The sequence below is a fragment of the Bufo gargarizans genome, chromosome 4 (assembly GCF_014858855.1).
Source record: "Bufo gargarizans isolate SCDJY-AF-19 chromosome 4, ASM1485885v1, whole genome shotgun sequence".
NCBI lineage: Eukaryota > Metazoa > Chordata > Amphibia > Anura > Bufonidae > Bufo > Bufo gargarizans.
Window position 1 is genome coordinate 125,320,104 of NC_058083.1, and position 22,702 is coordinate 125,342,805.

Genomic DNA, 22,702 nt, shown 5'->3' on the forward strand with positions numbered 1-22,702 from the left:
TTCTTTTATACCCTTTCTTGCTAGCCACACTGTGGAGTACTTGGACGCGTGTGATGGAGCATTGTCCTGCATGAAAATCATGTTTTTCTTGAAGGATGCAGACTTCTTCCTGTACCACTGCTTGAAGAAGGTGTCTTCCAGAAACTGGCAGTAGGACTGGGAGATGAGCTTGACTCCATCCTCAACCCGAAAAGGCCCCACAAGCTCATCTTTGATGATACCAGCCCAAACCAGTACTCCACCTCCACCTTGCTGGCGTCTGAGTCGGACTGGAGCTCTCTGCCCTTTACCAATCCAGCCACGGGCCCATCCCTCTGGCCCATCAAGACTCACTCTCATTTCATCAGTCCATAAAACCTTAGAAAAATCAGTCTTGAGATATTTATTTGCCCAGTCTTGACGTTTCAGCTTGTGTGTCGTCTTTCAGCCTTTCTTACCTTGGCCATGTCTCTGAGTATTGCACACCTTGTGCTTTTGGGCACTCCAGTGATTTTGCAGCTCTGAAATATGGCCAAACTGGTGGCAAGTGGCATCTTGGCAGCTGCACGCTTGACTTTTCTCAGTACATGGGCAGTTATTTTGCGCCTTGGTTTTTCCACACGCTTCTTGCGACCCTGTTGACTATTTTGAATGAAACGCTTGATTGTTCGATGATCACGCTTCAGAAGCTTTGCAATTTTAAGAGTGCTGCATCCCTCTGCAAGATATCTCACTATTTTTGACTTTTCTGAGCCTGTCAAGTCCTTCTTTTGACCCATTTTGCAAAAGGAAAGGAAGTTGCCTAATAATTATGCACACCTGATATAGGGTGTTGATGTCATTAGACCACACCCCTTCTCATTACAGAGATGCACATCACCTAATATGCTTAATTGGTAGTAGGCTTTCGAGCCTATACAGCTTGGAGTAAGACAACATGCATAAAGAGGATGATGTGGTCAAAATACTAATTTGCCTAATAATTCTGTACTCCCTGTATATCAAGTAGTGTCCACACTTTCATCTTTAATAGGGACCTGTCTAAAAGTAAATGTCTGCAAATGAATGTCACAGAACAAGTAATATCATGTATCTGAGTGCAGCATAACTTACAGTCTGCTCTGTGATCAGAACACCTTATGACAAAAGGTCATGTTTTCTGCCTCAAAGACAATTCCTCACTTTACTAATGATGCATTTCTTGGGTTAGGTACCTTCAGCAAATAGAGAGGACGACCCTCATATGACGTTCCAATCTGTGAGCGTGAGACAAGGTCTGGATTTTGAGCCGCAATATTGGCAGACCAGGCATAAATCTGTAAAAGGAGAAACTGCTATTTAATATGCCTCATAAAATTCATATTCATAAAATGTGTTGACAGGTTATTTACAGTTGTACCGTTTCAAGGTCATTGTACTTTTCATAGCTATGGCCTGAGCGGATGTTGCTATTCAGTTGAAGTTCCATAGCGACCTGCAGATCATCAATCATGATTCTAAAAAAAATACACATACATAATAGTAATATACTGTACCATATAAATGAAAACGATAAAACATATATTTGGTACAGAGATCTAGAAGTTGCAGCCACACTTGGACTTTCTAGTCTATGGAGGTTCAAAAGGTGTCTATACTCCATATGGGAAACTAGTAAAATAAATATAAAAACATGATAGTTGGGTGGCACTATTACATTGCATTGGGGTCCAGGAGCTTCAGGTTCTGCATCTGTAAACTGCTGTGCATAACATTCAGATGTTCCCGTACTTTCTATACAGGGCCATACAACATTAAATTAACCTACAAAACTCATCATCTGCTGTGATGCATTTTTCCTAAGTGATGTGGCCCCTTTGTTCTTGTATTTGCCCATCAAGCATTTATAACATTCTATGGACACTAAACACCAATAACAAAAGTAACCAGTTTATTGATATGCAGTTGGCTTTAAAATAGAGATGAGCAAATTGTTTTTACAAAAATTAAATCTGTTGAGTTTCCAAAATTTCGGCAAATCCAAAACTTCTGTGCTTCATCTCGCACAAATCACTCAAAATAGAGGAAACAGTTTTACAGACAGAGAAGAAGGCATCTGCCACCAAAAAGGGATAATTTGTGGACTGTTTTTTTTTTATGTAAAAAGAAATTTGACAGCACAATGTGTTATTAAATATACTGTTTACTACCACTGACTACCATGCCTTTACCTTGCTATTACTCATAGACATGTCACTTTCACGTTACTCATGCTATGTTGGTGTTAAAAAGCTTGAAAGCAGTTGGAATCAGTCCTAGGAGACCTAAGAGGATCATAAACGACTTTTCAAGGCAATAGAGGCACTTTCAACTTTGATAAAATCTACTTGGACCAAATCAACTCTGGCAACCGATTCAACCGGATCAGACCAGAAATGTATTTTGGGAAATTTGCTCATCTCTTCTTGAATAACTATGCATGTATATCTGAGGTCCTTAGGTTGTTCATGCAGTGGCCATTGTTTAGGTGGCCCCAATGCTACACTGCCTCCTCCATCACTGAGGTGTTAGCAAATGTCTAACACTCCAGAGTGGTGTTACCCTTACTGCACCCTGCTACTAATGGGCTAATATAATGTCATCTTATGTATGTCTTTCCGGGTCCTCCACAATGGGCATTCATAATCTTGTTATGTAACGGTTTATTGCATATAATGTGTCTGGTTCACCAGCAGGTGGCAGCGTAAATAGCAGAGCTATCCTTAGAGAGAATAGAACTTACCATTCCATTCTCCCCCCTTTGGGCAGAAGTGGGCCAGTCTGTCTTGCTACCAGAAGGAGGTGGGGCAGTTCTAGTTTGTTCTGAAACTTCATGTTGGAGTTGGCAGGATTCTAACCTACTTCTTGGCTGAACATAAGTCTGACTACAAGAGTGAAGTGCAGTATAAAGAAGAAGCCAAGTTACTGAGTCAGCTTGTCAGTACAGCAGAGTGAGAGAAGTATAGAGCAGAGTTTAGTTTGCCTGCCAGTTTAATGCTAAAGCCTGCTGGAACCAAGACAAAGCCTGAAACTGGAGAAACATTTATTCAAGTAAAGCTGCCATTGAACTTCATCTCAAGGTGTGGACTCAAGTTATTTCTTCAAATCCCTCAATTATTCCCCCTATTTATTGCTTTGGAGCCAGAGCCTGGGGTCCAGCCGTATCCAGGTTGGAGCACCGTGACATACATAAAGAGACATTTAGGCCGCATTACACCACTCAACATTCCTACCAAACCTGGGACGCGATATAGAGGGCCCTGGGGGAAGGCCACCCGTTGCACATGTTGCCACTCTCCAGAAGGGATAGTAAAGAGTGGTTCACCCTAAAGTGAAATAAGTGCAAAACAATACAGGAAAGGCACTGATCTAGCTTTTACAGTCTCCTCCCAGGCAGAAGAAGATGTCATGTTGATGAAAGGCCTGAGCTAGATGCCCCTCTCTCTTTTAGAAGGCTGGTATCCTTGCCAAAGTCATAAAGTGCAGTGCAGCTATAGTGTAATAAAAGTGAAAATCCACAGAATATATTACAATAAACATATCATTGCAGCTCAATAAAATAGTATAAGGCTACTTTCACACTAGCGGCACGGACCTCCGGCAGGCTGTTCCGTCAGGTGCGGAGTTCGAGCAGAGGCACGCCAGCACATGGCGAGAGGCTGCCGGAATAAATGACCGACATGTCGTAGTTTTATTACGGCAGCCTCTCACCGTGCGCTGCCATGCCTCCGCCAGAACTCTGTCCCCACCCCCATTATAGTCAATGGGGATGGAGCGGCAGTCCGGGGGCACACGGTCACTAGCGGCAGGACGGATCCGGCAGGCTGTTCACCCGACGGAAAAGCCTGCCGGAGGTCTGTGCCGCTAGTGTGAAAGTAGCCTAACTGCACACAACAGCATAAATCACAGTGCAAGTTAACCCTTCAAAGAGTAATAAACTAGGGAGTTTATGACTTTAGAAATAGAGGCAAATATCCACAAATGTCCATAGCCTTGGTAACCTTGGTCGAGAGCACTACATTCATATAGGTAAAATAGAACTCATTGATCTCACCTTGTTCAGAGAGGTCCATTTTACTATAAAGAGACACAAAATAAGATGCCCCACATCTAGCATTTAGATAAACTAGTGACAATCAATGAAACCACAAGCATACTTACTCATAAGGTAAGCCATTTTGGACAAAGAGAGCTTGAATATCATATGCGGCATCATATTCAGCACGAAAGTCAGCGCTTTTTCCTACTTCCAGAAGCAATTCTGAATCTGGAACCCAGAAGTCAAGCTATAAGGAAAGGCAGAGAATGCTGTTATAAGTGTAATAATTTATAGATAGCATATAAAATGAAAATTGCACCCCAGTTGCTCAAAACTTGGGTTTATGAAAAGCAAATAAAAAGAAAAGGAAGTGAAGAAAAAACTATCATATAATATACCGGTATGTTCAAAAGCCAAAAATCACACATGATTAAAACAATGTTAATGCTACATATCACTTGAAATTCTAAAGCATATTTGAAAATATCATAACACTTCTATGGGATTCAGGAAAGTGAAATACGAGGGGGTTGTTTGAAGAAGCCCTTACACTGGTTTTATTTGTCCCTGTACCTTCATGTGACATGGAGGTAAAAATATATTTGACATCACCATGTAGACATTATTATTAATCCAGGAAAGAAAACTACATGTGACCTATTATTTCTTTCATTCTGGCACAGGGATTACTCTAGCTTCTGACTGTGTGTAAATACCTCAAGCAACTCATCTGAACCTCTTTGTTATAAATAACTTACCTGTAAGTGGTCCATCACTGCCTTACAAGGGAAAACATTACAGGACACGGCTATATGGGCCTTATAAGTACCCTTATATTAACTGGATTCTTGAACTCAGCAAGGAGATCTCTTTCTCCCTTCTCACTTCTATGCAGATACTGCTAAGTAGTAACCTTTCTGGGAACTCTTTCTTTGTATTAGAACTGTGATAAGTGGTACAAATTCAGTTTCTCTTGTTGATTATTGACTTTGTCTATGAAAGAATTGACAATCGAGTACTTTTATGACTAGTATAGCCTTTGATGTACATATTTTGCCAGGAGACATGATCTTTCAGCAAGGTATGACACAAACAATAGAGAAATCGTACAAAGAATCCTGGAAAAGCTGATACTTAGGGTATGTCATATATACATTAGATTTTAGTTTTCAAACTAGTAACTATCTGTCTCTCTATATCTTATGGAAATCGGTGGATCTGGTGTGCCACTGAACAGATTTGACTTGGGTTACTCCTAAGACTGCTATCTAAGTGGCCGCCTGTGGACTTCAACTTTTAACCCCTATACAGGCATCTGGATTCCACTTCTGGGGACCAGCAGGCCGTTACCTCGTGGAGATGTCTCTCTTCAGTGGTTGCTGACCCATGGAGGTCAAGAGACACTGGGGTGAAGCACTAAGATATTAGGAAAACCATAGACAATCGACGAGCTAAGTGCAGGCAGAGTACATGCAATACAGTAAACAGTCCAAAGGTCTGCACAAAGAACAGGAAGATGTCGGGTCAGGCAACAATGGGTCAAAACCAATTAATAGACAAGGGTCGGTACACCAGCAAGCAGATAACTTTGCAGGAAACTAGCTATTAGAAACTACTGCTCAAGCACCCTCCCAAGGGGAGGGTGCCTTAATTAGCCTAAGAAAGCCAGCCAGTTGGGCAGATTATGCTGCTGGCCCATGAAAAGCAAGAGGAAGCACGCATGCGTCCTACGGGCAGACAGAGGTGCTGCAAATGATGAGCAGGCCACAGAGCAGTGAAATGCAGATGGGCACAGACCCTCAAACCACTGGAGTGGGGACTCAAGAAAGCACTCCTGTGGCTGTGTCACACTATCTATCTAGTATATGCAGGGACCCTCAGGGGAAGAGGCGGTAGGAGAGGAGTGATAGTTGTGGCCCTTATAGGAGTGGTGGTAGTTCGCTTCAAATGTCTTCACTGCTACACTCCCTGGGACTATGCAGTGAATGGAGGGGCGCAACCCTTCTTCCACTTGGGGCATAACCTGATATTGGGGCTCCTGTCTGATGGAGGCTGCATTAACCTTGATGTCAGATGTATCTGTTTATGGAGTGCAAAGCAGGAGGCCTCGGATGTATAATGGCTGATAGCAGTGCAAGACAATGTGGAGGTAAAAAATCCAAGGCACTTTACTGAGTTATATCTGTAAAGAATAAATCATAGAAACATAGAATGTGTTGGCAGATAAGAACCATTTGGCCCATCTAGTCTGCCCAATATACTAAATACTATGAATAGCCCCTGGCCCTATCTTATATGAAGGATGGCCTTATGCCTATCCTGTGCATGCTTAAACTCCTCCACTGTATTTGCAGCTACCACTTCTGCAGGAAGGCTATTCCATGCATCCACTACTCTCTCAGTAAAGTAATACTTCAGGATATTACTTTTAAACCTTTGCCCCTCTAATTTAAAACTATGTCCTCTTGTAGCAGTTTTTTTTCTTTTAAATATTCTCTCCTCTTTTACCTTGTTGATTCCCTTAATGTATTTAAAAGTTTCTATCATATCCCCTCTGTCTTGTCTTTCTTCCAAGCTATACATATTAAGGTCCTTTAATCTTTCCTGGTAAGTTTTATCCTGCAATCCATGTACTAGTTTAGTAGCTCTTCTCTGAACTCTCTCCAAAGTATCAATATCCTTCTGGAGATATGGTCTCCAGTACTGAGCACAATACTCCAAATGAGGTCTCACTAATGCTCTGTAGAGCGGCATGAGCACCTCCCTCTTTCTACTGGTAATGCCTCTCCCTATATACCCAAACATTCTGCTAGCATTTCCTGCTGCTCTATGACATTGTCTGCCTACCTTTAAGTCTTCTGAAATAATGATCCCTAAATCCCTTTCCTCAGATACTGAGGTTAGGACTGTATCACTGATTTTATATTCTGCTCTTTTTACACCCCAGGTGCATTATCTTGCACTTATCAGCATTAAATTTTAGTTGCCAGATTTTTGACCATTCCTCTAGTTTTCCTAAGTCCTTTTCCATTTGGTGTATTCCTCCAGGAACATCAACCCTGTTACAAATCTTTGTGTCATCAGCAAAAAGACACACCTTACCATTGAGGCCTTCTGCAATTTCGCTGATATTAAACAATATGGGTCCCAGAACAGATCCCTGAGGTACCCCACTGGTAACAAGACCTTGGTCTGAATATACTCCATTGACTACAACCCTCTGTTGCCTGTCCCTCAGCAACTGGACTTACTGTAGATTTCTTGAAAACGTTTCAATATGTAACTGAATCAACATCTGGTAATTATACCAAGCATGGGGTCAGAGGTCATTATACCCAGCATGGGGTCAAAGGTGTTGATTCCATTATCCTAATTGGAGTCAGTAGGTGATAATGACCTCCCAGAAAAAGGTGTCAAGACAGCATTGTATGGGTTAGCTGGCTATAAGATAGTTGACTCTGACTCTATCTCTGTTTAATCCAAACAACTTCTGAAATTGGCCAGAGAGGTGCAAAATGTCTCTCACAGTATGTACAACAGTTTTTAGGCTGTGGACCTAAAGATCTCCAAATGGATGACCAATACATTATAGAAGTGTGGTGGGTGCCAAAGCAATATACCTTCTCCACAAGCAGTAAGGTCTGCTGCCATGAGCATTTTTTTTTCACCATGTAATGGCCCTCTACAGTCACTGTAAATTGACTGTTTGTTTCTTTCTTTCTTTCAGAGGTTTGACACTTGTTCTCATCATGGAGGGTCCCGGTAGTAGGCCTCACACTGCCTAGGCACATGCAGCTCCACAAACTTCAGCTGCCTAGACCAGACTACCCAGAATTCCTCCCAGCTACTAATCTGTAGAAATTAAATAAATATCAATTCAAACATATTTTGGTATCTTTGAGTTTGTTTGACCTTCTGTTTGTACATAATGGGAATATAACTCCAGCTTGTGTAAAACAATGATCATTGCTGTTGGAGGAATAATGTAAATACTGATCATCTTTTTAGTTCAACAATGAGACAGGAATTGAATGCAGGCCAGGTTTGATCTCAAGGACCCCACAACTTCACCATGTACTAGGCCCCATAACCACCAGAAGGCGATCAATATGCCCATGTGCTGCCATCCTCAGCAGATGTGAAAAAGTAGAGCTTCCTGCCTTATTTCATTGGTCTTGTGGACCCGGTCTGGAAACCTTTGGATGGAAGGGGGTCATTAGCATTACAGCAGTCAATGACTGGCATCAGAGGTAAGGTGTCTCCAAGAGGCATGTCATTGCTGAGTGAGGTGGTGCTTTGGTACACCCCACTGCTGAGGACAGTCATTGGCTGCAGCCGTGCATGTGACTCCTGAAGACCTTTGAAAAGAGGGAGGGATCTGGAACAGAGTGTTTGGAAGCAGATGAGTATGATTTTTCCATAGGTACTGCAGACTGGGTAGAAATAAAAAAATAAAAAATAAATAAAAAGTTGGAAAACCCCATTAAAGGGCATCTGTCAACAGATTTGTATCTATGAAACTAACTGACCCATTGCATGTGTGCTTGGCATCTGAAGGCATCTGTGTTGGTCCCATGTTCATATGTGCCCGCATTGCTGAGAAAAATTATGTTTTAATATAAGCAAATGAGCCTCTAGAAGCAACAGGGGTGTTGCTGTTACACCTAGAGGCTCTGCTCTTTCTACAACAGCCGCACCCTTTCCACAGGGCCAAAATCAGAACACCTGGCCCTGCCAATAAAAGTGGAGAAGGTGCGGAAGTTGCAGAGAGATCAGAGCCTCTAGGTGTAACAGCAACGCCCTGGTTGCTCTTACAGGCTCATTTGCATATATGAAAAACATTTTATCAGCAATGTGGGCACATATAAACATGAGAACAACACAGATGCCTTCAGCTGACATGCGTACATGCAAAAGGTCAACCAGTTTCAAAGTGTAACCTTCAGCGGGTGTGCCAACTAAACAGTTTGACTTTGGGCTAAACCTAAGGGCTCGTTCACACAAACAATTTTTTGCGTTCTATATACAGGCAATTTTTTAAGTCCTGTATACGTTCCATATATGGAACAATTCATTTCAATGTTTCCACAAAAAAACGGAATGTACTCCGTATGCATTCCGTTTTCGTATTTTCGTTTTTTCCGTTCTGTTCAATGATAGAACATGTCCTATTATTGCCCGCAAATCACATTCCATGGTTCTATTCAAGTCAATGGGTCCGCAAAAAAATGGAATACATATGTCTTCCGTTTCAGTTCCGTTTTTGTGGAACCATCTATTGAAAATTTTATGCCCAGCCCAATTTTTTCTATGTAATTACTGTATATAAAAAAAACGGAAAGGAACCAGAAACACTACTGAAACAAAAAACAAAAAAAATGGATCCGTTAAAAACGGCCCGCAAAACACTGAAAAAGCCATATGGTCATGTGAACAATCCCTAAGGCCCCTTGCAGACGAGCATGTCCGGATTAGGTCCGGATGCGTTGCGTCTGCGATCAGGGAAAATCGTGCAAGTAGGTACGCAATTGCAGTCAGTTTTGATTGCGTTCCGATGTTCAGTTTTTATCGCGTGGGTGCAATGCGTTTTTCACGCGCGAGATGAAAACTGACTGTGGTACCCAGACCCGAACCCGGACTTCTTCACTGAAGTTTGGGTTTGGGTTAGGTGTTCAGTAGATTTTATTATTTTCCCTTATAACATGGTTATAAGGGAAAATAATAGCATTCTTAATACAGAATGCATAGTACAATAGCACTGGAGAGGTTAAAAATAAATAAATAAATGAACTCACCTCATCCCGTTGTTCGCGCAGTCGGCATCTTCTTCTTTCTTCTTCTTTCAGGACCTGCTAAAGGACCTTTGATGACGTCACCGCGCTCAATTTACTTACATCATCTCCTAGCAACCAGCTTACGGATGCTTGCAATTTTCATGCAGACCTATTCATTTCAATGGGGCCTGCGTTGCGTGAAAAACGCAGAATATAGAACATGCTGCGATTTTCACGCAACGCACAAGTGATGCGTGAAAATCACTGCTCATCTGAACAGCCCCATTGAAGTGAATGGGTTTGGATTCAGTGCGGGTGCAATGCGTTCACCTCACGCATTGCACCCACATGGAATTCTTACTCGTGTGAAAGGCGCCTAAGGGTTTTTTCCTGGCGGTTCCCTGGTATTCAACCTTTGACTCTTGTACAGGGATCTGGATTTTGCAGCTGGGAACCGACCAGGCAGCTACCTTCTAGAGTACTTCTGGTGTAGTTGGCTGCTGACTGTGGGGGTCGGAGACACTAGTACGAAGCACCAAGGAATCAGGCTAAAGACGTAGGCTGAATAGAGTCCAAGGTCTGGGCAGGCTGATTACATGCTTATTCCAGATAACAATTCCACGGTTGTGGCAGGCTGAGTACATGCATCATTCAGATAGCAATTACAAGTTCAGGGTAGACGTCAAGGAGCAGAATCGATAGTCAGGCAAGGTACTGTACACGGGCAGTCAGATGAGAAATACACCTTGATGGTTTCTAGACAACCTCAAACCTCGATCAGCAGAACACTAGAAAAGGAAGAACAGTTCACTGAGCACTAGTCCCAATTCACACAGGGAGAGCAGAGCGACAACCGCACCTGCCTGGAACAGCAAGACATCGTTAGGCACAGACCACATAAGTTCTGATCTGCTGACAGATGCTCTTCAAGTACCGTGGCCCCTTCATTCTGTATGTCAGTCAGACCAGATTTTCAGAAATTGCTTATTACCAACTGTGCTAGTGACAGGACCTTAATACCAGTACAATGTTTCTTTAAGATATTCTGTCTAGATGGAATGATATAAGACTGAACACTGCCATATGTTTATCTTAACTATCATTCTGTAGATCTTCAGACATCTATGTGTACAGAAGATACAACATTTGGAATGAAGACTGGAGGAGTTAGTGTTTCTCAGTGATCACCATGCAGTTAATGAATGACTCCTACTCTCTGAGAAATAATTAAGAGATGTCATTCCTCATGTCCTGCAGGAAACATTTCATACCACTCAGCGGTTTTAGCATTAGCAGTCCATTATTTGTATGTATCCACAGGCTTAAGAAATAAACAATGAAGTCCAATGCATTTTGTCCTGGGGGCTGTTTTTCATGGTTAAAACTGGGCCCTTTGGTGTCTGTACAGCAGATTTTAATGACCATGTCATCCGGGATACCTAGCAGATCTTGTTAAATGTCACTCCTGATGAGACTTAAATTGGGCATACTCGTCAATTTTGATGATATCTGCTGACCATTTAATGTGAAAGATCTGGAAGTTATATTTCAAAATGCAAAATTCCTTTTATTCTTGGGGACATGATCTGCCCCAGAGGTATCTGCCAATGTTCTTCTCTCCTCTCCCTATTCAGAACACATGGTTGGCTGAGCATGTATGTGTATGTTTTCAGAAGGAATAGGTGTAAGCCCAACAAGCATTGTAAGGTTGTAGGTAAAATGTATGGCCATCTTAAAAACTTAAAATTTTATAGGGTCTTAGATATCTGAACAGATGTCATGGTAATAAGATAGACAGTTTGTCCTGCCTAAGCTCTTGGTGTGATACAGGGATATGCATTTTAGATTCCCCCTCCAGAAAAAACACCATTATTACTGGAAACCCCTTAAAGAGGTTCTACAAGATTTTAATATTGATGGCTTATCTTCGGGATATGCCATCAATATCTAATCAGCGAGGGTCTAATACCCTGCACCCCTTGTCTATCAGCTGTTATGCAGTATCTCCAGTGCCAGAAATCAGTGCTTGAACTACACAGCTCTGTCCATTACTTAGTGAACAAAGCTGATAACTGCAACCCTGCTCTTATTGAAGTGAGTTAGATCGGTGGTACAGTTACCAGCTCTGTCCACTATACAATGGACAGATCCGTGTATTTCTGTCACTGGAGCCACTGCGGAACAGCTGATTGGCAGAAGTGTGGGGTGTCAGACCCCTTCCGATCAGACATTGATGGTCTATCTTGAGGATAGGCCACTAATAAATCCCTTTAAGGGTCCTGCTATATGCTCATAAATTGAGTCAGTACATACTAATGGCTACGCGAACAGGATTATGCTTCATAAACTGTGTAAGAATCAGGTCTGTTACTAAATATTATTACAAGAAAATTTAGCATCCTTGGCTGACATAAGCACCACTTTAACCTTCTTCCATTGATTCCTCATTACCAGATACAATGGCTGTAATTTCCTTTTAGTGGACTCATCTGCTGCCTTTTCTATATGGAAATGCCTTTGATATTTACACCAAACCCATTAAAACCATTTTAAAAGGGTTATCCAACTCCTATAATACCCTTTAAAATGCCCAGGCACCACATACAGGTCATAGTTACCCTGCTTCCCGGCATATCCCCGTCGCGTGGATCAAAACATCCAGCGACGTGGGGGTGGGGCAGTGGCTAACCAATAGCAGGCCTAACAGGGATGGGCCTCCCTAGCGTCACCCTCGATGCTCATTCCCGTTGCGGCCTGCTATTGGCTGCCCCCCCATCACCAAATGTTTTGATACATACGACGGGGAGCTGCAGCGGTGGCTGTGCGGGCATAAGGAGCGGGGTAAATATAACCTGTGTGAGGTGCCCGGGCATTTTGGGGGGCATTATAGGGGTTGGATAACACTAACAGTCCAACAAATGCACCCAGTCCCATATATAAAAGTGGAAAATGCCAGAACAATACCCGCTACATCTGCATGTTACTAATCTAAATACAGTTCTTTATACAAATGTTGGAAACGTATCCAGATCCCTTGGGATTCACAAATATTAATATCCTACAATAAAACTTGCTATTCAATATCATATAAACTTCTTGGTCATTGGCAGCAGTGATGTTGAACATAATGATCCAGAATTTTTATGTCGTTTTGGAACTAGGTAACAAGGTAGAGTTGGTGTTGATGTTTATTCCAACCTATTCATTTACATTTCATCATTTTATGTTTCCTAGTATTGTGTCCCTGGTTGATAGAGAATATGTTGGCAGGTTCAAGCTCACAAGTACGCTAATTCTGAAAGACGTATTAATGTACAATATGACTAGTTGGTTACCTATGACTCACGTTTTCCTGTAGTCTGGTTACATAAGATTGACATGCCAGACAAAGAGATTAGATCATAATAAAAATAATATAGCATTAAAGTGCTGTGCCAAAGTTACCATGTCTTCTAGTCTGTCTCCATAATGGAGACTCCAAATATTAGTATTGTTAAGCAAGCCATGTCTGAGGGTCAAGGAACAAGCATGCCTTAAATTGACATTAGCAAAGTGATTCTCTGAAAAAATCTTAAGCAAAGTTGTAATTAACATTAAAGTCTTCACAGTAACCATTACATAGTAATTAGAGATGAGCGAATCGAAGTTGACGAAGTGGAATTCGATCCGAATTTCAGCAAAAATTCGATTCGCACCAAATACAAATTTCCTCACGCTTCATGGTAACTAAAATGGCTGCTGCGCGTGTTAGGACATGAAGCAAGGAACTCTGGGAACGAGGGATCACCCACAATGCCATGCATGCAGCCAATCAGCATCCAGCCAGCCCTGTGATGTCACAGCCCTATAAATAGCCTCAGCAATCTTGGATTCAGCCATTTTCCAGTGTACTTAGTGCAGGGAGAGATGTCAGCAGGCGCTAGGGACAGTGGTAGAAAAGACTTGAAAACTTTTATTTTGCTGTATAGAAGTTCAGGGAAAGGATAGGGAGGAATCATTCCACAGTATTGAAGCAGAACAGGGTTCAGTAGGAGAGTTTACAGCCTGGGTAAGAGGAACAATCTTATTACACCTTGCTGCACTCCAAATTGCCATTATACAGCTCTATAATTCTAGCAAACTGTTCTTGTTATCGGGGTGCAAGTTCTGTTTGATACAGCCATTAACAGAGTTTATTACAAGGAAATATTTCTATGTCTTATTTGCCCTTGTGCGGTGCAGTTATATGTTCTAAAGCATTTTTTGGCTTGTATTAGTGGGAAAAAGGGCTTATTAGCCCTTGTGTGGTGAAGTGAGAAAATTACAGCCCTTTTTGGAGTGTATTAGTACCAAAGAAAAATATATTTTCCGTTCAGCTGTACAGTTATATGTTCTAAAGCTCTTTTTGGCGTGTATTGGTGGCATAAAATATATATTATTTGCCGTTCAGTGGTGAACTTATATGTTCTAAAGCCCTTTTTGGCGTGTATTAGTTGCAAAAAAATAAAAATTATTTGCAGTTAAACAGTACAGTTATATGTTCTAAAGCCTTTTGTGGCGTGTATAAGTGGAAAAAATTAAGCCCCTATTTGCCATTCAGTGGTGCAGTTATATGTTTTAAAGCCCTTTTTGGCATGTATTAGTGGCAAAAAAATATATATTGTTTGCCGTTCAGCGGTGCATTTATATGTTCTAAAGCCCTATTTGTCGTGTATTAGTGGCACAATAAAAAGTATTTGCCATTGTGTGGTGAACTGAGAAAATTACAGCTCTTTTTGGCGTGCATTAGTGGCAAAAAAAAAATATATATATATATTTGCCATTCAGCGGTGCAGTTATATGTTCTAAAGCCTTTTGTAGCGTGTTTAAGTGGTAAAAATTAAGCCCCTATTTGCCATTCAGTGGTGCAGTTACATGTTTTAAAGCCCTTTTTGGCGTGTATTAGTGGCAAAAAATAAATATTATTTGCAGTTAAACAGTGCAGTTATATGTTCTAAAGCCTTTTGTGGCGTGTATAAGTGGAAAAAATGAAGCCCCTATTTGCCATTCAGTGGTGCAGTTATATGTTTTAAAGCCCTTTTTGGCATGTATTAGTGGCAAAAATATATATATTGTTTGCCGCTCAGCGGTGCATTTATATGTTCTAAAGCCCTATTTGTCGTGTATTAGTGGCACAATAAAAAGTATTTGCCATTGTGTGGTGAAGTGAGAAAATTACAGCCCTTTTTGGCGTGCATTAGTGGCAAAAATATATATATTTGCCATTCAGCGGTGCAGTTATATGTTCAAAAGTCTTTTGTGGTGTGTATAAGTGGAAAAACATAAGGGCCTATTTGCCATTCAGTGGTGCAGTTATATTTTTAAAGCCCTTTTTGGCGTGTATTAATGGCAAAAAAAAATATATATATTTGCCGTTCAATGTTGCAGTTATATGTTCTAAAGCCTTTTGCAGTGTGCATAAGTGGAAAAAAATAAGGGCCTATTTGCCATTCAGTGGTGCATTTATATGTTTTAAAGCCCTTTTTTGCATGTATTAGTGGCAAAAAAAATATATATTATATGCCTTTCAACAGTGTAGTTATATGTTCTAAAGCCTTTTGTGGAGTGTATAAGTGGAAAAAAATAAGAGTCTATTTGTCGTTCAGCGGTGCAGTTATATGTTCTAAATCCCTTTTTATTTGTTATTGATTTTTCATGTTCCCTGAAACGCACATATAGACATCTATGTGTTTTTCCAAAGTAATATCTCCCGCATGGGCAGAAGATCACATATACCACATACTGGGTTTTGCAATGTATAAATTGTTTGACAACGTGTCCCACACCTCCTATCTGTAAATATTTCTGTTTATACACATAATCGTACATGGAGCAGTGTCCACATGCGTAATTCCCTTTAGGGGCACTCCTACCCAGCCAGTTATCAACTGGAGGGGGAAGGTTGCTCCTAACGATGGCATCCCCTATGGTCCTACTTCTGCAGAAACTAATAATGGGATAATTGTCCACTTTGGCTGACAAAGTCATATCCCTTTGTAACATCTGCCAATTATTTAAAATAACTTTTTTAATTGTGGAAGCCATCGGGGAATAATCAAATGTGAACACTGCTCTGTCTACATCACCTTTATTATGCTGTCTCCTCTTTTTCTTTTTTATGTTTGAGTTTTTCCCTAACACCTGTCTTTTTTGCATGATTTTTATATATGCCTTGTTCACAGTTTGTTCAGGGTAACCCCTTTGGAGAAAACGCTTCTTCAAGTCAACACATTGTTCTCTAAATTCTGTATCATCTTTGATGATTCTGGCAAGGCACATAAATTGGCCATATGGGATTGCAGTTTTAATATGTGGTGGATAGTAACTCATATAATGCAGCAATGCATTTGTGGATGTAGATTTCCTGTAAATAACATCACGAAAATCCAGCTCATCCTCACTTAAAGTGCTAAAGTAAACAGTAGATGCGGGAACCGCGCTATGTATTGGTGGTTTATGAAAGTCGTTGCAACAAAAATAGGGAACTGAATTCACATCCAGCTTTCGGAAGTAACAGTTACAGGTACGTTGTTCACATACAGGAAAGCTGCTATACACCTCCAGCCGGTCATCAGATCCTGCCATGAGCCACCGACCGCTGACTCCAACACCGGGTCAAAATACCTTGCTTAATTTTGTGGACTTTCTTCATAACTCTATGTAGCAAAGAAATCTGGTGTTCGTTTGGCTCTATCACCTGTGGGGATCTATCACCTGGTCAGCAGATTTCCACCCGCAGTCCACAGCAGGCTATAGAGGCCTGTTTCCCCAGCATGCAGCTCTCACAAATAGATGGCCTCAGTGTCTCAAGACACAGACTCCACAGATTCTCTGTCATGGACTGCGGGTGGTAATCTGCTGACCAGGTGATAGATCCCCACAGGTGATAGAGCTAAACGAACAGATTTCTTTTCTACATAGAGTTATGAAGAAAGTCCACAAAATTAAGCAATGTATTTTGACCCGGTGTTGGAGTCAGTGGTCGGTGGCTCAAGGTGGGATCTGATGACCGGCTGGAGGTGTATAGCAGCTTTCCTGTATGTGAACAACGTACCTGTGACTGTTACTTCCGAGAGCTGGATGTGAACTCAGTTCCCCATTTTTATGGGATTTTGTTCCAACGACTTTCATAAACCACCAATACATAGCGCGGTTCCGGCATCTACTGTTTACTTTGTCATTAAGGAGATTGAACCTACTCTATTAAGGGCACCGCTGCTTTGTCTAGTCCCTCACACTAAATATCATTTGTTTTGCTCACTTAAAGTGCTGGTGAACCGCATATTCATGTCATTGATGTTATTTAAATAATCCACAAATGCATTGAACATATCCTTCTCCTCCGTCCAGACAATAAATATATTGTCTATGTACCTTAAAAAAACTTTGAATCGTACAAATGGATTTTGAACAGTGTAAATGTATCTTTCTTCAAACATCGCTAAAAATACATTTGCGAAAGTGCATCAGACAGGCGTCCCCATAGCTTTTCCTGATAGCTGTTTAAACCATTCCTGATTAAAAATAAACGCATTGTAGGTCAGAATAAATGACAAGGACTCTGTCACAAACTCAATATGTTGCTCACTTCTACCCACTTTTTGAAGAATGTTACGGATAGACTCCACCCCCAGTTCCTGTGGAATCCTAGTATAGAGACTTTCCACATCCACAGCAGCTAAGTTGAAGCCATCCTGCCACGTTATCTCCCTCAAGGCTTCCAAAAAAATTGGTGGTGTCCTCTAAATAATAGGGAACTCCTTTTAACACCGGGCGCAACATCCAATCTATATATTGGGAAAGGGGTTCGGTTAAAGAACCATTCCAACACTATGGGGCGCCAGGGTGGATGCACCACCGACTTGTGGACCTTGGGTACTATATACCATACTGGTTTGGTGGGGAACTGGGGGTAGAGTCTCTCCGAAACATGCTTGGTTAGGAAACCTCTATCTACATATTTTCACAATAGTGTTTTAAGTTGTTGATATTTAATAGTGGGATCCGAGCCAAGAGGCATATAGGTGTTTGTATCCCTGAGTTGCCTGTTAGCTTCTCTCATATATTGAGTTTTATACAGAACAACCACATTGCCCCCCTTGTCCGCTGGTTTGATAATTAGCTCCTTGCAATTTGCAAGCCAATCTAATGCTTTTTTCTCACCATCGCTGAGATTTGATTTTATCTGCGGATATATCAGAGCCTTGGTTTCTTTGAGAACCTGCTTCTGAAATAAATCTTGTCCTCTCCCTCCTAGTTCCTCTGCTAAAGGGGGGTACTGTCTCGCTGTGTCTTGACTCGCTGTTTGTTCATCATCGATATTTTCTCTAGCATTATTGAGTTCCTCAAATGTGCTTGAATCAGATTCAGAGGTCCCTTAATCTTGTGATCGCTTGTTCCTCCTACGTCTGCTTCTCCCATTGTAGTCTTTTGACAGGTTTCCAATTGAAAACATGGTTGTTGTCAAAGTCATTTTTGTCTCGTAAAAATTTATCTTTTTTCTGTTCTTTAGCATGTATGTATGGGTATTAGATATTCAATTCTGCCAGCACATTATCATATTCTTTTTCATTACGTGCTAAAACAAGTTGCATGAATTTGGAGGAATATTCAAGGTTAATAGATTTCCATTGTACCGCAAAATCAGGATCATGATTAAATTGGGACACGTCCTTATGCATCCTGAGTCCCCTTGGGACCCTATTTTGAGCAACATATGACTCTATGGAGAGTGGACTATCCAGAACAAACACATCTCTCTTTCTGCTAGATGCAAGACCTTTAATTCCAACATTTTAATGCTCATGATTTGTGTGCTGTCTCTATTTTCACACTGTGTAAAAAATATGCTCACGTTCACAAGTCCTTTATTAATTGCTGTATCGCAGTCTAGTCTAGTGCTGTGACATTCATTGTGTCCATTGTGATCTCGACACTCATGTTGATAAGAGTGCTCTGGCTGACTAAAGTCAAGATCTAAAGTAATATAAGAAATAAGAAATATCGCAGCCGGCACTGCCACACGTGTCTGTATGATCACATAAATTACTTCATCGCACTGATTCAATAGCTTCAGGGTGATGCTCTGCTGGTAATATAGTCCATATAATGGTATCCAAAGCCTTGAGGGAGATAACATGGCAGGATGGCTTCTACTTAGCCACTGTGGATGTGGAGAGTCTCTATACTAGGATTCCACAGGAACTGGGGGTGGAGTCTATCAGTAGCATTCTACAAAAAGTGGGTAGAAGTGAGCAACATATTGAGTTTGTGACAGAGTCCTTGTCATTTATTCTGACCCACAATGCATTTTTTTTTTAACCAGGAATGGTTTAAACAGCTATCAGGAACAGCTATGGGGACACCTGTCTCAAGCAATTTCGCAAACTTATTTTAGCGATGTTTGAAGAAAGATACATTTACACTGTTCAAAATCCATTTGTACGATACATCAAAGTTTTTTTTAAGGTACATAGACGATATATTAATTGTCTGGATGGGGGAGAAGGATATGTTTAATGCATTTGTGGATTATTTAAATAACATCAATGACATGAATATGCGGTTCACCAGCACTTTAAGTGAGGATCAGCTGGATTTTCTTGATGTTACAGTTAAAGTGAGAGATGGGCAACTATATCCCACTATTTACAGGAAATCTACATCCACGAATGCATTGCTGCATTATATGAGTTACCATCCACCACATATTAAAACTGCAATCTCATTTGGCCAATTTATGTGCCTTGCCAGAATCATCAAAGATGATACAGAATTTAGAGAAGAATGTGTTGACTTGAAGAAGCATTTTCTCCAAAGGGGTTACCTTGAACAAACTGTGAACAAGGCACATATAAAAATCATGCAAAAAAGACAGGTGTTAGGGAAAAACATAAACATAAAAAAGAAAAAGAGGAGACAACATAATAAAGGTGATGCAGACAGAGCAGTGTTCACATTTGATTATTCCCCGATGTGTCACGGCTGAGGATGGGGAAAACCCTCGGCCGTGCAATGCCAGAAGATGGAGTCACTGCAAGGGCAGGACAGAGATCAGGGAGCAGGTCACCTCCTATCATATCCCTAACTCTGACCCTGACTCCTAGCTGTATGAGCCGACCCTGATGGTAGGAGGGCTCATACTCCGGAACCTTGAAGTCCCTACTAGCCCTCAGGGTTGCCCTCAACTAGGAGCAGGGTAAGACAACCTGTTCCTCCTAGGCACGGAGGAACAGGAGTCTCACAGGCCAGGCTACAATAAAGGGGAAACATAAACAACTTCTGGCAATGGCAGGTAAATGCAACAAGTAGAGCACCTACCTGCCACAGACACAAAGCCTGGAACCCATGCAGACGCGCTGCTGTCCAAAGAACACACACGGACACAGCACACACCACACAACACACAGGACCATAAGCTGCAATAAACAAGCATACCAAAAACACACCTTCATAACATCATGTATGACATAACTTATGACCACAAGGGTGGCCCCCACTGGCAGATAGTGAATTACCAGGAGGATGTCTCCAGCAAAGCATGGCTGAAGAACCCCTCAGCTTCAGGTCTCCAAAGAGGCTTTATAGCCCAAAGTGGCCACACCCACACAGACACACACAGGAAAGGGAATTAACCCTTCCAACACCAACCAGGGAAGTGAAACCACTTAAAGGGGAAAAACACACCCAAACACACTGGAGCTGTTACCGCCGGCAACGACATGCATGGCAACCATGTCCTGGGAGTCAGCCAAAAGGCCGAGACACTGCCACCACATGTACAATATAGAACACGTTGCCACGGGCTGCCATCAGTAAAGGGAAGTGTCACAGTGCACACACCTAAACCTTGTGCACACCAAACACATAAAAGGCACACCTACAAAGACAGGTAGCCAGGTGCAACCACATACACAAACAGCAAGCTGCCACATAAAAATGTTGCCAGCGGCAACCACAGGTGTGGCAACATACTTAAGCCCTCACCTGTGATTGACAACACAACCAAGACCGCAGGCAACTGCATGCTGTTACAGGAGTCACGACCATGACCATGGTCGTGACACGATGGCTTCCACAATTAAAAAAGTTATTTTAAATAATTGGGAGATGTTACAAAGGGATAGGACTTTGTCAACCAAAGTGGACAATTATCCCATTATTAGTTTCCACAGAAGTAGGACCATAGGGGATGACATCTTTAGGAGCAACCTTCTCTGTCCAGTTGATAACTGGCTGGGTAGGAGTGCCCCTAAAGGGAATTACGTATGTGGACACTGCTCCATGTACGATTATGTGTATAAACAGAAATATTTACAGATAGGAGGTGTGGGACACATTGTCAAACAATTTATACATTGCGAAACCCAGTATGTGGTATATGTAATCTTCTGCCCATGCGGGAGATATTACATTGGAAAAACACATAGATGTCTAGATGTACGTTTCAGGGAACATAAAAAAATCAATAACAAATAAAAATGGAGCAACTAGATTAATTGAGGAAGGAGTGATGTTTTAAGATGTGCAGGGATAGAGAAAGTCCAGACCCCAGCAAGATGGGGGGATAGGAAACGCATCCTTCTCCAGCGAGAAGCGGCATGGATAATTAGAACGCAAGCTATGGGACCTTTAGGGTTAAATGATAAAAGTGATTTGGTTGTCTTCATTTGAATGGTTTTAAAGTTTATATGTTTTTGTATATTTATGTGCATGTATACCAGTGACGTGCATGGGAGGGAGGTATTTATATCCCTCCCCCCTTCACGTCACTGGAGGCTTGACAAAGCGCGAGTTAGCGCGAAACAGCTGTTGCCGATTCATACACCTGTGTACTGCTCCATGTCCACCACCTTTTTGTAACTATGAAATAAACTGCAATTCAAGATTGCTGGTGAGTGCCGCATTACTTTTTTCTATTTTTGGATACCTATAAATATAATTAATCCAATTGCGCACACATATAAAAATCACAACTAAAAAGGATGGAAGTAAACTTTATACACACATGTAGCTTTTAAGAAGTATGTATAAAATATACTCAGAACTTGCTGGAGGATTATGTTGACGCATCTTAAGATTCCTAAGCATAGTAAGTCCTCACTTGGATGCGGTTAGTCGCACAAGCATGCATGCATACTCTCTGGTATCAAAGATTTCCTTGCTTAAATCACTGTCACTTTTTTTGTGCGTCAATAACTCACAGTTTTAGAGTGGCGGTATATCCAGCGTGTAATGTGCCTCAAATTCGCTTTCCATGTGGTCTCCGGCACTTGGAATCGCTTACATCCGCTGCTACTCCTCTCTGGGAGCGCCGCAATATTTACACCCTCTGTCTCGTGATTGCAAGGCTAGGCGTCTTGTGTGGGTCGAGCAATCTCAATGCTGTTTGTAGCCCTGGCTTCTCATGTGGTCATAGGTCACAGGTCAGTTATAGCTTTGGTTGGCCGCGTCGGGTGGGCTGTGATTTACAGCAATCCAGAATTGCTTTATGGAGCGCTCCAAATTGTTAATAGTATAGATCCTATTAATGCATAAATAGTCCTTTAGAGGTCCCTAACTGTACCAGACGCGTTTCTAAACCTTAACTGGTTCCTTCTTCAGTGGTGTGGACCTCCATTCTGTTTAGATCTTTAAAGGGACACTGACAGGGCCAATAAGCATATTGAGGTATATATATGGCAGTACAGGTCTTATAATGGGTATTACAATCATATAAGTATCCCCCCTGTCCACATTATACAGACAGTAAACTTTAAGTTTTATAACCTGCTCCAACGGTCTTCAATCTGCCCAAGGGGCGGCGTTTCACCTCTCTTGCGCCCAGCCAGCCTCCCCCAACTGCCTCTTTGAAGTGCCGCCCAGCTCATGAATA

At 41.6% G+C, this 22,702-nt stretch overlaps 1 protein-coding gene across 1 annotated transcript in view; it reads right to left on the reverse strand.

The window, feature by feature from the left end:
• Positions 1 to 22,702, reverse strand: part of LOC122935842 (carboxypeptidase B-like) — a 60,651-nt gene that overhangs the window by 30,302 nt on the left and 7,647 nt on the right. Inside the window, exons 3-5 of the mRNA XM_044291749.1 lie at positions 4,159 to 4,283; positions 1,379 to 1,475; positions 1,194 to 1,295 (exon numbers count right to left, since the gene is read on the reverse strand). Of these exons, the coding sequence (XP_044147684.1) occupies positions 1,194 to 1,295; positions 1,379 to 1,475; positions 4,159 to 4,283 (324 nt within the window). The remainder of the gene's footprint in view (positions 1 to 1,193; positions 1,296 to 1,378; positions 1,476 to 4,158; positions 4,284 to 22,702) is intronic.